This window comes from Pygocentrus nattereri, chromosome 8 (genome assembly GCF_015220715.1).
Source record: "Pygocentrus nattereri isolate fPygNat1 chromosome 8, fPygNat1.pri, whole genome shotgun sequence".
NCBI lineage: Eukaryota > Metazoa > Chordata > Actinopteri > Characiformes > Serrasalmidae > Pygocentrus > Pygocentrus nattereri.
The window spans coordinates 977,501-994,801 of record NC_051218.1 but is presented as its reverse complement, the minus strand read 5'-3'; the positions used below and the strand labels follow the sequence as shown (position 1 = coordinate 994,801).

At 43.0% G+C, this 17,301-nt stretch overlaps 1 protein-coding gene across 4 annotated transcripts in view; it reads left to right on the top strand.

The window, feature by feature from the left end:
* Positions 1-17,301, top strand: part of tead1a (TEA domain family member 1a) — a 65,912-nt gene that overhangs the window by 24,983 nt on the left and 23,628 nt on the right. For all 4 annotated transcript variants that reach the window (XM_037540692.1, XM_037540690.1, XM_037540691.1 and 1 more), the window contains one exon: positions 572-826. In XM_037540692.1, coding sequence (XP_037396589.1) covers positions 625-826 — 202 coding nt within the window. In that variant the 5' untranslated portion in view covers positions 572-624. The remainder of the gene's footprint in view (positions 1-571; positions 827-17,301) is intronic.

Sequence of the window (17,301 nt, the reverse complement as noted above, 5' to 3'; positions counted from 1 at the left end):
TAGCGTGTCAAGCAGAAAGCACAATTGAAGGGCATGTTCTTAAATCCGAATGAGAAGCAGCTCAGTTCTCAGTTCTCATAGGCCGAAGCTTCAGGGACAAAAAACAAAACAAAGACAAAAAAACATTTGAGCTCTCCGTGTCTGGGACTGTCTACATCCTCCCACTTCCCCTTGTGGCTGGACACTGGTGTCGCATTCACTTACTTTTCATCTTTTTTTTAAGTTAGACGTCCTTCCCGTTTGCTGTGGCGCTGCTTGCGTTCTGATTTGGCGTCTGTTGCCTGGGCAGCTGCTGGAAGTTTGAGTGTTTATAGAGTGTTTATAGAATGCTTATGGAGTTAATCTCTTCTCTGTTTTTTCCACATCGCCCTTTCCTAATGTACACAATATAAAGGGCAGCTGGTATGTAAAAAAAATAAATACATGAATAAAAAACTGAAAAAAGGAGTTTACACGATTTTAATTGAATTGCAGCCGTCCTGAAAGAGTCCATGGTCCCTCAGTGCCTTTCCCATAAACAACCCACCATCAGTTCCTCTAACTTTGGCTTGTCCTTGGATGCCTCTTGCAGGTTCTTGTCTCCAGTCTTCTCCAGTCCTGGGCTTGGAGGTCCCGGCCGTTGCCATGGATCCGGGCAGCTGGAGCGGCAGCGAGAGTGGCGGTGAGGATATCGAGCGAATGAGCGACTCAGCAGATAAGCCCCTGGACAATGATGCCGAGGGCGTGTGGAGCCCTGACATCGAGCAGAGCTTCCAGGAAGCTCTGGCCATCTACCCGCCCTGCGGCCGCCGGAAAATCATCCTGTCTGACGAAGGGAAGATGTACGGTGAGTCAGATAACGAGAAGTAGACCTTTTGAAGGATTAAGAGAAAACAGATGAATGAATGGAGTGCATGGTTTATGTTCTAGCTGACGTTAGCAGGTTGTGGGTTGCGTCTAGTCCGGAGTTGTTTAATGGAACAGGTCTGATGCAAGTCGCTTATGAGATTCTGGGGAAAGTCGACTGTTTTCTCAAGAAGCTTAATCACTTCAAGTAGTGAGAGAGAGCCCGAAGTGGTTTGCAAGCCTTAAGGGAACCTCCCTGGACCGCATGCATCACCCATCTCTGGGTCCAGTCAGAGTTCTGCCCTCTGTCCACACCGCTACCTTCTTTAGATGCATGGTAACAGCATGAAAGGTAAAACTGATCTCTGAGTTTTTGTGCTCGTGGCCCCCAGTGGCAGTGGCTCTGTCAGGCTGCTGTGTGGCGAGAGGCAGATCTGATGAGTTCTGTTGTAAAGCCAGCGTGAACCATTAGAGAGGAGGAGCAGATGGTGTTTCGTCTGATACCAGCTGCGTTCTGCCCCCCTCCTCAACTCGCACAGGGTGATGTCATGGAAAGAGGGAATACTACTATTCCCCCCACTTCCCACTCCCTACATGCCTAAATGCGCAGAGCTGCGGCCGTGTGATTGGCTGATTAGCTATTTGTGTTAACAAGCAACTGAACTGAACCTAATAAAGTGGCCGGTGAGTGTAAAATGATAATAATGCCTGAGACATAATTTTATACGATAAGGTTTTGGCCCAACTCACATTTTTGAAAATCTGTTCATGATGGAGCGCCGCATGTAGGGTGATGTAAGGTAAAATAGAACCCAAAGAAAACATTTTACAAGTATATTTTACAAGTATTTTTATTATTAATAATTTATTATTATTATTACAAAATACAAGTATTTTAACGTTGGCACTACAGACTCATTTCTGGATAGTAAATACATTTATTTGCTGGGTTTCTGTCAAAGAAATCCGAGTAGGTGAGTTTCTCTATAACGAAGCCGCTCTGAATGATGTCGTTTGCATCTCAGTGATTGAATTATGCAGAAATTTAAAAAATCTGTGGAATTCTCCGTTAAGCAGCCCCTTGTGTTGTTCCCGTACTCCGGCTTTCGTTTTCAAAGCTAATTAGTTACCTTGCTACTTTCAAGCTACACGCTTACTGAAAAAAAAAGGTATTGATCCGATCGTGAATTTGCCTCGTTGAATTAAAGGGATGAATTTTCTTTGAAAGCTCAGCCTTTCATCTTAACCGGAGGATATCGGAGTTCTCTTTAGCCCATTGTCTTGGTAGAAGGCCAGGGGCTGTGTTTGTATTCCGCCACAGCAGATTTGAACGTGGGTCCTGAGTGCCCTCACTCGCACTCTACTTCCTGCTCTATGCAGATAATTAGCAGCCATCTCTATAGCAACTGGCTCTCACTTCAAAACAATGCGTCATCCCCCCCTCATACTGGGGCTTATCTAGCTGTTTACCTGAGGGGCCGAGCTTATCTCTCCGTGTACCTGAGGGGCACTCCTCTGTGCCCGAGTGGCATCAGCCTGGTGGTTTCGTGCCAACTCCGGAGTTTAGTGCTGAGGAGGCTGGAAACCACGGCAACAGCTGCGGAGTGGACGTTCCGTCCAGCAGCCGGGCGAGCGGGTGACCTCAACTGACCACACACCCTTCACACAAAGCCGTACAGCAAGTGCCAAAGAAAAGATTTTTTCTTTTTAAATTTCATTTTTCCCTTCAGGCTGCGGTGTGCCTGCTGTTCCTTTTCCCGCTTTCAAGCTGCACCGCAACCATAACCTGCAAAGGCCTTTTGTCTGTGTGGAACAAATGTCACCAGATCCCCCCCCCCCCCCCCCCCCCACCCCCCCCCCCACCCCCCCCCCCACCCCCCTCGTCTTCTGAGATAATTAGCGCATTTCTTTTGTCAGCTCTCCTATCGGAAGCTACTGTTGTACTGTTTTTTGAGAGTGATTAACCCGGGCGGAGAGAGAGCATGCCTTAATTAGATTTGACAGTCTCCTACCGAGGCTGATGAAGGAGTGATTTAATCTTGGTGCTTCCACTCCAGAAATGAACCGCCCTCAGAGGAGTTTCAGCTGTGCTGGAGTCTGGCCTGGGCTCCTATGGATTACGTCTATTTCACTGCCCGTAGGATCAGAGCCACTCTGTGTATAATTTTATCAGACCTATGGGTGGTACTGGCGTACTGGCGTGTTTGAAATGGCTCTCATAATAGAGAGTTTTGCTCGTGATGTAGTAAAACCTTGCGGTTGATCATTTGGAGCCGCACTCAAAGATACATAGAGATGCACAGCACATGAGTTGTGGACTGATGCTGGTTTCCACGTACACGTCTGCTGTTTACATCACAGAGAATTCTTTCTGTAGCGCTACTAATGCAGTAAAATGAATAAAATGCAGTCATTTTAGCACAGTAGCCAGGAAATGCATGCACCGGCCACTTTGGGCTGGACCCCCTTTTGCCTTCAGAACTGCTTTAATTCTTCGTGTCAGACTTTCAACAAGGTGTTGGAAACGTTCCTCAGAGATTCTGGTTGGTTATTTGAGTTCCTGTCGCCTTTCTATCATCTGGAACCAGTCTGCCCGTTCTCCTCTGACCTCTCACATCAACAAGGCATTTTCGTCCACACAACTGACCGCTCACTGGATATTTCCTCTTTTTCGGACCGTTCTCTGTGAACCCTAGAGATGGTTGAGTGTGAAAATCCCAGCAGATCAGCAGTTTCTGAAATACTCCCCGTTCTGATGCTCGGTCTGCAGTTCAGCAAGTTGTGTGTGTGTGTGTGTATGTGTATGTATGTATGTATGTATGTGTATATATATATATATATATATATATATATATATATATATATATATATATATATATATATATATATATATATATATATATATATATATATATATATATATATATCTAGCTACCCCACTTACCTGCCATATCACCCCTCCTATCTGACTGTTACCCCACTTACCTGCCATATCACCCCTCCTATCTGACTGTTACCCCACTTACCTGCCATATCACCCCTCCTATCTGACTGTTACCCCACTTACCTGCCATATCACCCCACCTATCTGACTGTTACCCCACGTACCTGCCATATCACCCCACCTATTTTACTGTTACCCCACTTACCTGCCATATCACCGCACCTATCTGTTACCCCACTTACCTGCCATATCACCCCTCCTATCTGACTGTTACCCCACTTACCTGCCATATCACCGCACCTATTTTACTGTTACCCCACTTACCTGCCATATCACCCCACCTATCTGACTGTTACCCCACTTACCTGCCATATTACCCCACCTATTTGACTGTTACCCCACTTACCTGCCATATTACCCCACCTATTTGACTGTTACCCCACTTACCTGCCATATTACCCCACCTATCTGACTGTCACCTCATTGATCCCTTTCTCTGCCACTACACTCTTTACCTGCAGCTGCACTCAGCACTTTAACTTTAGACTCCTGCTTTGCACAATGTAAGGTTTACAGGTGTGTGTGTGTGTGTGTGTGTGTGTGTGTGTCTGAGTGAGGTAGGAATGCAGGTTTTATTTTATTTTGTTATATTTTCTATTTATTTTATCTTATTCCCTGCATCTGAATGTCTGATTCTGTGCTCTGTGAGCTCCTGTAACCAAAACCAAACTCCTTGTATGTGCAGCAGACCCGGCCAGTAAAGCTCGGTTCTGATTCTGATATATGTACATACATCACCAAAGACCGGTTTCACATAATGGTCAAATATTAATGACATCTACCAACATTATTACTGAATACTGACATGATTCTCGTATCATTGTACGTCCCCCAAAAACAATAACCTCCATTAAATATTACAAGTTAGTGTTTTGATATGACACAACAATATGAATAAGAACCGAGCCCGACAGCCTTATTGTGAGGGTTTAGTCTGAATGTCTTGACAGTGGGCACCGTGTGAGAGGATACAACTGAGCTGTTATTGACTCTGATTCCTCTGTTAGTGTCCAGCAGAGGTGGTCATGTTTTGAAGTGTTTGCTCTGAAGTGTTTGCACCACACCTGCATTAGGCCTACATTAACCATTGCAGTGCTAGAGGAGAAAGCACTGGTGAGGTGTTTGGTCGTACACTCAGCTCTGTTGATGAATTATGAGTACAAGCTGTGACCGTGGAGAGAAGACGGCAGCGTTAATGCAGTATTTGTTTCTAAGTTTCCAGGTTACCGGGGGAAATTACGGGAATAGAGGATTGTGGGAATTGGAGTCACTCCAGGGTCATCTTCCAGTTGAGCAGCATAGTTGCCAACGTGGCGTTTACATGGACATCAAATAACCCAAGATACGCTCACAGTCTGCTTGGTGTTCTCATCTTGGTGAAACAGACATGCAGTAATCATATCCATTGTAATGCGATGCTGCGGTTTTCCAGCCTTACTAATAGGGAGCGTTACTGCAGGGAGTAAACCGTTCTAATTTATTGCCCCAGGGGTTGTAGGTAGTGTGCATAAAGCGCATTTGATAATTATGCAGTTTTATAATTACAGGTTTATCATCATATCTATTATGCATTATTGAATATTCCCTGAGAAAGACGAAAAAAGGACAGTCTGTTTTGATTTATCGCCTTATAAAAGTATAAAACGGCGTAAAATAAGATGGTTCAGATTTTTTAAATGTATTTTCCCTTCCTCCGAGAGACGTGGGAGCTTTTCTCCTCGTTTTTTCCTCTTCGAATGGCTGAATTAAAGTGGTAGACTCGCTCTGTATGAAAGAACTGGTGAAAGTGCTTGTGAAAATGCATGTGGAATTGCTTTTTTGATGAGCACTGTATTGTGCCCCGGAGAAGGAGCGTGGTTTTTTTTAACTTGTAGAAGTCTTCATCTTTCATAATAGGCCTCAGGGCCAACCCAACAAAACCCATATATGCTGTGTATGTTCTTATATATGTTCAGAAAAAAGCACTCGGCCTCTTTTGTGTTGCAGAAAATGGGGTCAGGTGGTAGGTTAATTTTTTTTTTAAGCAGTATTTCAGAAATTAGATGCATTTTAAACCCACAAGGGATCTTGTTCAACCTGGAAGGCCTCCTCTAAAAATATGGATACACTGTGAAGGGCAGGTGCGGCGTCTTTTAACAATCTGTGCATTTAAGCTTTTAACAAAAGTGCATTTAACAATCGCAAAGCAAGACTTTTCTATATGCTTCACAGTATGATAAGGACAAAAAGCTGGAGCTATGCCCGTTCGTCTCATTAGTTCATGTGACTTCGAATCAGTGAATACCTGAGTACTAACGCTGGTAACTGCATGGAGCTAAATGTCAGTTTGAAGATCAGAACCAGCACAACTGGTGCATCGGAGCAAAACAAGCTGGGTGGGTGCAGGCGTCAGTAGACAGCGTACTTGCCTGATTTGACGTAGGAGAGAAAGGGTTTAGTTGAGTGGGCAGTTTCTGTTGTGCTGAGATCAAGTCATTGCTGCGTTGTCCACTCACTTAAGCAATTCATTAGTGCCAGTTGCTAATTGTATGACGGCTTAGACCAGGTTATTTAATTACAATTCAGTAAAGTCCAGTTAAATAAAATATCCTCAAGCGAAGGTCCAGGTCATCTGACTGATGTCTGATGGCATCATGACTCAGTGCCGTGTACTGTTTACTGAAGTAGCCGAGTAGGAATATCAGCATCTTATACAGTCGACAGCTGAACATCAGATCAAATAAAGTCCAGTTCGGTCAGATTTCAACACCATTTACTGAACATCAGATCAAATAAAGTCCAGTTCGGTCAGATTTCAACAACGTTTCCTGAGCATCGGATCAAATAAAGTCCAGTTCGGTCAGATTTCAACAACGTTTCCTGAGCATCGGATCAAATAAAGTCCAGTTCGGTCAGATTTCAACAACGTTTCCTGAGCATCGGATCAAATAAAGTCCAGTTCGGTCAGATTTCAACAACGTTTCCTGAACATGGGATCAAATAAAGTCCAGTTCGGTCAGATTTCAACAACGTTTCCTGAACATCGGATCAAATAAAGTCCAGTTCGGTCAGATTTCAACATTTACGGTCAGTTTTCTGTTTTTAGCTCCATGTGAAATAATCTGGGTCACCATCTTCTCCAGCAGCCTGTCTCACCTCATCCCTCCCGTGTGTGTGTCACTCATTCGAGTCATCGTAATGCATGGGATACGATTGGCTGAGTAGCGTCACGTGATATTTACAGCGCATGCGATTGGTCTGCGAGTTTCCCGGGCCGCTAAACCGGCACCATAATGCCTAGAAATATTACACTGATTGAAACAGGACCGTAAGAATTCTCCATAGTTTATTGGTTATAGGTCCAGGTCCACATAGGATAGCGTCTGGGTCCGGACTCGGCCTATTAGTGACCTCTGACTTGGCCTTAAGGTTCATATCAGCAGATCAAACTGTATCAAATACTGGAGGGACAGAAAGAATGAATGCAGGGTGAGCAAGGTGGGCTACTTCTAATCGTTTGTGTGAAATGCTTTGATTACAGTCGGCCCATTTCAAAGCTTAAAAGCTTTTTACAAAGATCCGTGTCGGTCAGCATTTAAGGATTTCACACCAGTATCGGATGCGGAAAAGAAAAGATGGTATTGTATCAGCTGTTTTTCACCGACACTGAAGTTAGTGAAGTGGTTTACTGCCAGAAGAGTCTCTGCTGGTTATAACTGTTTGCCAGGATTAAAGAATATATATAGTCTTCCTTTTCACCCACGTTTTATTCGAGCTTCATCTGTGCTGAAGCGTCACCTACTCTTGTGCATTTTGGACCTCGGAGACATGCAGTGCCTTCACAATTCCTCACGGCTCTCGTTCTCAAGTTTTGTTAAAACTGCGTGGATTTTTGTCAAACACACGTTCAGTTACATACACAGCAAGTACTTTTTCAAAATATGACAAAAAGTGGAGAGAGAGAGGGGCAGCAAAAGCATTTTTACCCCTTCTAATAAAAGCAGGGCTGCAAGACTTCTTTATTCAGGCGCCTGCACATACTCGAGCTATCTGCCTAACGTTTACTTTTCCAGGTCAGCTGAAAAGCCTTTATCTGTGATCAGCAGCAGTGTAGTAATAACAGGAGGTTAGGCTGATCTGAAGAGAGACAGCTTCTCCCCCACAAATAGGTAGAAATGGAGAGCTGCCTACGGCTTGATGATTGAAATGGAAACTAATATCTTCTTATAAACAGGCCTGATTCCTGTATTACGTGTCATTGTATTCCAGCAGCCAGCTATTAATTAGGTCTCGTATTTTTGAACAGAGGACTTTTCACACTGTTTTTCCTCTCCCATGGGGGTGATACAGTAGCCTTAATGCTCCATGCACTAATCGCGGTGAATATTCTTCACTGCTCACATTAATCAGTAATGCATTTTCATTAAAACAGCAGCCAGAGTTTCCCTGCACTGTTTATGTGTCCACTCTGTTACAGGAAGGTTTGTCATAATGAAAGATGTAGGCGGTACACCAGTAACTGGGCTCAATCAGTAAAGGTACAGCACTGTCTCATGAACAGTCATCTGCTTAGTTGTGTGCAGTTGAATCGTCTGAGTGAAAGGATTTCGCAGTTAAGAGCAAAATAAAGGAACGTGGTGTGGACATCACACAAGGCAACAACGCCCATGTGTAGATAATTCGCCCCTTAAGACACAAGCAGGGCAGATATTTCGCCAAATAATGCAGTCTTAATGTTTTTTTTTTGTTTGTTTTTTTTTTAACTTACATTTTTATTGATTTTCCAAAACTTGACATTACAGGATGTTACAAAAAGAAACACTAAAAGAAAATTGTGTTATTATGTTATTAACACAAATGAATGAACGAAAGCAAAATAAGAAAACAAAAACAAGCTGCCTGCGTCCAAATGATCACAGTCTTCATACGAAATGAATCATCATTATGAGAAATGAGAAATATTTTACAAATATGGTTCAATTTAGATACATATAGTAATAAACAAGGATAGATACATCCGTATACACACACATAAAAGAGGTTTAGGCTGGTATAGTATTCTTGTATTTAAATGCAATCAATTATTAATGTATCTTAACTATTTTTCCCATTTCTTTTTCATCTTATCTCCGTGTAATCTCAGGACAAAGGTTATAGTATATCTCATTGACAGTAGTCTTCCACAGGTCTTAATGTTATAGATCAGTGGTTCTGATTTCTGCTCCTGGATCATCTCTGCCCTGCGTTTTCCCCCCAACACACCTAATGCAACCAGTGAACCAATGAAAATGAACAATACCTTCCTGAGGTGAACTGGACATGTTGGGGCATGTGAAGGCTGCAGCATGCGGAGCGGTTCTCCAGGTCCAAGATTAAGAGCCACTTTTTAAAGATTGATCACACTTTTTTTTGAAGGCCATCTTCATAAGACTTAGTAACATAGACATAGCGCCAGTTAACGTTTATAAAGCCGTACTTGAACACTTATGAATGATTGTAAGAAGGCATAAGATGTTTTCTGAAGTAAATGACGTGGTATTGAGGCCTTAAAGTGGTTTATAACACTTTCCTGAGCTTTTCTTCCCAAGTGAGCGGTCTAGTTAAGTGTGCCATATACCAGTTCATGTTGCTTTTACTCATATAAGGTACAAAATAATGCAAGAACTCTGAGGCTTTGTGAGAACTACTTCAGGTTGGTAGGAACACGGCTCTCCTCAAATTGTTTATCTTAATGATACAGTACTTCACAGTACTTTTCATACTAAATACATATAAAGGCAAGTACTGTCATAACTATATCGCGTTCTTAAACCGGCATCTGCCTCGAAAGTGCTAATACCTTGGAGTCATACTTTATAACAGTGTTCATTAATGAGGTATTGATTTATAGATGCATAATTCAGCTATTAGCCTTTAAAGAACGTGTTGCCAGTAGATCAATAGAAATGAACATATAGATAAGTTATAGATAAGTACATTTTTCTGCTGTTGTGCCCATTTGTGTCTAAAAAGCCATGCCAGTCAATCGGGGCAAATGTCCATTTTATTATTATTATTATTATTATTATTATTATTATTATTATTATTATTATTTTATTATTTTCTACCCCAGTGGACGTCTGAAAAGCCTACATGTGATAGTAAACATATTTTTTTATGTACCGCGCTGACCTTCCGTGAAAACTAGTTAAGGAAAAAGTCTACACACTCCTAACATCGTCACACTTAATAGAGAGAGAGAGAGAGAGAGAGAGAGAGATCGGTCATTCAGGGCTGCTTGGATTTTCCACGTGTGATTTCCAGCAGGCTGGTGTGATGTTTCCAGTCAGCATGCCATGTTACACGCACGCGCACACACACACACACACACACACACACACACACACACACACACACTCACACTCTTGCACAGGAAGCATGCTTAATTGCTCTTATTAAAGAAAATCACTCCAAACTAGCCATTCAGTCTTGGTCTGTAGATTTCGTGCTGGCAATGGGGAACAGCAATGCCCCTCCAGTACAGCAGCTCCGGTGGAAGGAAATCTCGTGTGTGACCGTACACTAGCGGTGTAAACTTCTGGCATCGTGACGGGTCTTGCCTTACGTACAGATTCAGTGTGTGTACCTAAGGCAACAAAGCCACATATCAATATTCCACAACTTCTGACAGCTGATATATTGACATCCGACAACATAAACACCTCTCCGTAGAGGGGCTTTTTATCTTGAGCTGAAAACATGCAGTGTGCACTTCAGAGGCCAACACTGAGCATCAAATAGTGATCTTATAGCAGTGATGAACTTCAGAACCATCAGAGGCTACAAAGTGTTCATGAAGACAGATGATCATATTACAGATTTGTTTCTAAGTATTGCACTACGCTCTGTGATCTGTCAAAAACAGTGTGTGTTTACATGCAGAGATTCAGACTGAGGTGTTTATTCTCACTCTATTCAACAGTCTGATAAGCCTTCGTTTACATGCTCGCTACAAGTAGTCCGATGCAAAATGACCCGCATGCGTGGAATAGCGCTTGGAGTAAACGTTACCATGACAACGAGCCTCACGTGAGGTCCAGTCGGCGTGAGATGAGTTTCCGGTTTGACGCGTTTGTGTTTTTAACTGCTTTAAAATGACGTCAGACTCAGGAAAACGTCCTTCACACGTCCTTATTAAAGAAGGCCGAGAGGAAGACGTCGTGCTCTGAGACGCACAAGCTGGACGTCCGTCCCACCGCCGTCTTTTAAAGATCAGAGCATGAACTTCGTCTCCTCTGCAGACCAGTTTCTGCTCCGCCGTGTCGAACGGTATAAACTCTCACTGTGACGCGACGCTCATGCAGAACGGACTGAAACTTTCCGATAGGGAATGTAATCGGATACAGGCGTTTACACGGATATTATTCTTCTATTTAACGGATTATTTAGAGGTTTACACACCTCGTTCAATCGGATAGAAACTGTATTCCGATTGGCCTCAATCAGATTAGACTGTTCCGATTGAGGTGTTTACATGGACGTATTCTATTCAGATCGAGCCATTAGTCGGATTATTAAGGGATTATCAGGCTGCATGTAAACGTAGCTGTTGTTAAACGTTATGTAGTTTATTGGCCTGATAAGGGAAATTTGTCATTTTGACGCCTAACTGTGGCAAGTCTGGGAGCAGCACAGCATTGCCAGCAGAGCTGAGCTGCCTGGGGCAGTGGAGGGTTAAGTGCCAGGTGTACCTAGACGGCCGTGACATCTGAACCGGAGACCTTTCAGTTGTGGTGCTCAGCTCTTCCATCACAGAGCTGTTGGTGTTTTGAGAGATTTGTCAAAACACTAACAGAAACTAGGGAAGCTTGGTCAGGGTATTCATAAGATGGGTTTAGTTGGAGCTCTAGATAGCAGCATTGCAAAAGCCAGTATCGCATTAACCATTAACAAATACATATTTCGCTGCAGGGATGCGCGTTACTTAAAATATCTGGGTTTAACTTCCAAAGAGTGTCATTTGTTATTCAGAGATGACCGTAAGGTAACTGAATTAGAAAAAACCCAGAGATTTATCAGTGAATTGTGTTGGAGTTTATTTGTAGTCTAATCTTGAAATGGCATTCGCTGACCCTTCATTAGTTAGCTAGCATTAGGAATGGCACACATATTCACAATTTTTCAGTAGGGATGTGCCATTTTCATATTTCGTTCATAAGAGATCATGAATGGATCCGGTAAACCACAGAGAAGGATACGCAAAACAAAACGAAAAAAAAGGACTTTGGCCAAAGATCACGTAGGGCTGTAGGCTTATGTAGCCGCACGCAGAGTAATGGTTTATTACCCCAAAACAGCCGAGGCACAGCGGTGACTTTCTGTGTTGGAGGGGTGAAAGAGGCTGCCTCTTCAGATGAGCTTAATGAGCTAGCAGAGCTGACCAGTGTCTGGTTTGATGCTGATGAGGACTCGGTGTCTTCTACATTTTCTTTTCAGTGAATGATGTGCCAGCATGTGATTTATCAGAGAAAGATATTTTCATGGTTTCTAACATCAGTCAAAATATTGTTAGGAATGTGGCCAAGAAGGCAGATGCAGCACAGATGAAGACCGATTTCTGTGCATTTCCCTGCTTTTTTGGCAGTGCACTAGTTCACTGGCCTCCATGCAATCAAGACTCCTAGCGAAAGTTTGTCTGATGATGTGTCTCGAATGTGTTCAGGTTCTTTAGTCACATCAAAGAATTAGAATTTAGAACCATTTGTCACTGTGAAATTAGAGCTCTGCATTTAACCCATTCGTGCAGTGAAACACCCACATGCACACTAGTGAACACACACACTAGGGGGCAGCGAGCACACTTGACCGGAGCGGTGGGCAGCCCTATCCACGGCGCCCAGGGAGCAATTGGGGGTTAGGCGTCTTGCTCAAGGGCACCTCAGTCATGGATCGTCAGCCGAGGGGTTTGAACCGGCAACCTTCCGGTCACAGGGCTGGTTCCCTGACCTCCAGCCCAAAGCTCTGCTATAAAGATTTAGCTGGAACGCTGAGGATTTTCCGACACCATCTGGCCCTGTGAATGCGGCCTGTGAACGGAGGAGTGTCATCATGTTACAGGCTCTGTCCCTCACAAAGGACAGCTGGTTAGCTCTAATCAGATGGTAGCAGGCATGTTTGTGTGCATTTGTATGTGTGTGGAGCGCTCATGAAAGGCTTTATCTGGCTGGAGGAGATCTAACCGCACCCCTTCGGTCCTGCTTTGAGGGAAACACCTGCAGTGGGACTGTAGATCATCAGCCTAAGCTGCTGGACTCCCAGCGAAGGGATTGTCTGGACCACCATCTGGCTTTGGAGACTGACTCTTACTTTAAGCCATATGGCATTTCTAGCTTTTAGTCTCTGTGACTGGTTGCCTGATAAATCAACAGGTAGATGCTGTTAGGCATCGTGATGCGCTTTTGTCTGCTGTGAACTGTGTTAGCCAAATCAGAAAGTCAGCAGAAAGTGTTGAATTTTAAGCCTGGCTTGAGTTGCACTGTGCGTTTAACTGGATGTTGGCGCTGGTGAGCGTTTCGGGAAAAGATCACGTGATAACAGAGACGTGGCCTGGTGGAATTTCCAGCTCTTACCTCTCGCATGTCCATCAGCCAAATTTGGTCCACTCAGATGTGGGTGTGATTGTGGAGATCGAGATTTTTGTCAGCAAAAGTTTAAAAATATGAGTATTTTCCTCGAATTTTTCAGCAAAGTGATTCATCAGGAATAACAACAACTAACAAAAATGTACTGAAACCCTTAGTGTCATTGTAGGTCAGTGAATATATACATTTTATTATTTTATATTTTATCATTTAATTTCTGTGGAAATGAATGAGACCGAGAATTTTGTCACCTTGGGTTTGAGTTATAGCTTGAAATGATGGGATGTCTTGTACATGAGGCGGTGGAATAGGATCAGAAATGATCATTTTCTGTGTGTTTTTAACATTAACTTGTTCATATCAAGTCACAGCAGGTATTTTTTTACTTCATTCCACAGTAAAGATACTGACTGCAACATAATTTGTACCTCCTACTCCTGAGACTTGGAACTACTGCTGAAAATCTCAGTATAATTGTCTTAGTACATTTATTATGCTAATAGACCCTGAGACCTTTCAGCCTTGAATCAGGGCTAGCAGGAAGACCCACCAGTGTCCCTAGGATTTGGACTTACTTGGTCCCTTTAACATGGAATGAAGCATCAGCATGGACAGTAAATATGGAGGTTAAATTTGAGTTTTTAGATTTAAATGTATCATCAGGATTCTAGCTGACCTGGTAGAAGGAACTAAGTGTTTATTGAAGCAAGTCTTCATTAAAAATTAAATATTTTGACTGTTTCAAGTTAAAGGAGTGCATGTCAGTCATTTGTTTATGCATCTGTCCCTGTGGAATGATCTGGGCTGGGATCCTGTCCTGTGTAGAGGTTTGGGATCTAGTTGACGTACGTCTTGAACAAGTACGGTTCCACCCAGGCAGGGTTGCAGTGGCTGTCCTGTCAGCTCTTGACGAAAGGAAATGTCCATCTGAAGATCTTATTGGTTCTTACAGGATCAGCAGCTGTTCCCTTTACTGAAGCTTTGCGGAGGCTTGTAAAGATCAAGACATTATGTGCAGCAGCCACATTTAAGTGTGTGTGTGTGTGTGTGTGTGTGTGTGTGTGTGTGTGTGTGTGTGTGTGGCCATGCTGGGCTCTCTCAGCAAGTGACATCACCCTTCTGCCGCTATGCTCCATGGAATTGTGGTTGAGTCTCTTAAAACAAGCAGTTACTGGAAATGAGTCTGCATGAAAATCCAGACTTTCATTTGTCTTAACGTACATCAAACAAGCAAGCGAGCAGGGTCAGGAAAAGCCATTCCTGGGGGAGGAGGTCTTCCGCAAAGTGTTTTCTTTATTCTAGCACTACTGTTAGTATTATTGTGCGTTTGATGATGATCTATAGGGCTCTATAGATCTATAAGCTGTTAGTTGTAGCACATGTTAAATCAGGCTGTAGTAACGCCCCGTATAGTTTTGAGTTGTTGACTAACATTAACTTCCCAAGTGTCAGCTTAGGGGTAAACATTTGATTGGGACACGATAAGGTAATGTTGGGTGCTTGAAAATGTTACGCAAAAATTAACGTCAGATTCAACATAATATATTTTACTATATGAAATAATATTTCAAGGTGTCACTGTATCGAATCAAATAGCGACTTCTGTGTCAGTGACGGGGTCAAATAAAAGTTGCCGTTTGAGTTTGAGGGCATAAAAAAAAAAAAAAAAAAGACTACTGGGAGCATTTAAGTTTAAAAATGACATGAATATTTTTGATGAATCAGTTAAAGGAGGTACCAAAGGATCAGTAATCATTATGAAGTAGAACAAGCAGCACTTTAGCCATTGATGAGCTTTAGGAAATTTTTTTTTAAGCATTCACATTTTTTTGGAAAGGGAGTTTTGTGTAGTAAGAGCGATCAAAGTCGTGTCTGGTACGTAAATAAAACAGCTGGACGAATGAAATTCTGAGAGTCTTACACAGCATTTACAGAGGTTCTGAGATCATCACAACAAGGTTATGCAGACTCCATCTCCATGGGACGTTTTTTGCATCTGTAAGTGCCCTGAGATACTTTAAGGTCACTCCAGGTCATTCTGGGTCAGCCTGAGTTCCATCCATCAGCCTTAGTTTTCACTGTGAACAGTGGGAGGTGGGAGTTCCCCAGGGCTCCATAGTAGATCCCTTACATATTGCTGAACAGACACATCTCAGAGCAGTTCTCTGCTGTTTTGATGTGATGATCTTTGACTCCCGACGTATTCAATGGCTCTTTGTTGTCTGGCCTCCACCTGCATGGTCTCGACCCACAACTTTCACCCTTTGGCAAGCTTTTAAAACCGATCCTAAGGAATGCAAAGCATCTCACAAGCCTCTCCGCTTCCCTATGGCCACTTCAGCTGGTCAGTTTGACCTCATTCTTCTCCAGCCCTTAACCTTTGGTACTTAGTAGCCCTGTTTTGCAGGGCACTTTTTGTGCTTCTTGTTCACAAGGCATGGTGAGTTAAGTGCTCTATGAGTCCAGCATTGCATCAGCTTTGAGTCATCTGGACCCTCTGCAGGTTCCAGTAACTCCTTGAGTTCCAGTGGCCAATCTTTGGTTGGATGTGACGTTAATGCGCAGCGTTTGTTGTAAAATTGCTGTAACTGCGGTTATTTTAAGAAGTGTACTTCTGTCCGTGTCATGCTGAACTGTCTTTTAGTCACTATTTCTTCTCATATTTGTCTCATGAAAAACTATACAGTCAGCACTTGTTCCGTTTCAGAGTGTGAGGAGTTTTTTCCGCAATAAGCAAATGATCCTTTATTTATCCGCATGGATAAATTGGAGTCTGTTGGGTCAGCCCACATAAGTCACAGGTTTACACACCATTTGCATGAAACACACGGGATTACATCTTGTACTCGGAGTCCAGTCGGTTATTACTGAGCGTTGCTAATCACACAGATTTTGGTAATTGTCACAGTACAAGTCTGCATGGTTAATGAAGAAGTCCAGTTTATTTAGACTGAGATCTCAATAAAAGACAAGAGCTTGATTAGTAGTTTTACCTTTGAAGGAGAATTCCAGATTTTTTCTGGTTAATTAAATCAGTCACTGTTTTTCACAGTGGTGTTAATAGTTACCAGATGTTCGAAGTGATTTTTATTAACCCTAAAATACCTCACAGCAGGCTATTACATGAAAATATGCTGGCTGATGCCTGAGGACAGTGTTTTATTGTTTTGCCAAAACTTTGAGACCAAAACGTGTTTTTAAAATGCATGCAGGTCAAAGAGATACACAGATATACACTCACCGGCCACTTTATTAGGTCAGTAAAAGGCTGGACCCCCTTTTGCCTTCAGAACTGCTTTAATTCTTCATGTCAGACTTTCAACAAGGTGTTGGAAACGTTCCTCAGAGATTCTGGTTGGTTATTTGAGTTCCTGTTGCCTTTCTATCATCTGGAACCAGTCTGCCCGTTCTCCTCTGACCTCTCACATCAACAAGGCATTTTCGTCCACACAACTGACCGCTCACTGGATATTTCCTCTTTTTCGGACCGTTCTCTGTGAACCCTAGAGATGGTTGAGCGTGAAAATCCCAGCAGATCAGCAGTTTCTGAAATACTCAGACCAGCCCGTCTGGCACCAACAACCACGCCACGTTCAAAGCCCCTTAAATCCCCTTTCTTCCCCGTTCTGATGCTCGGCCTGCACTTCAGCAAGTCGTCTTGACCACCTCTACATGCCTAAATGCAGTGAGCTGCGGCCGTGTGATTGGCTGATGAGCTGTTTGTGTTTACAAGCAACTGAACCTGTACCTAATAAAGTGGCCGGTGACTGTACAGTACATATAAAACCTCAGAACGCATGTTTAGGGTCACTGATCATGTTGGCTAGCAAATTAAATATAATCTGGTTATATTTGCACTGCCGACGCTGTGAC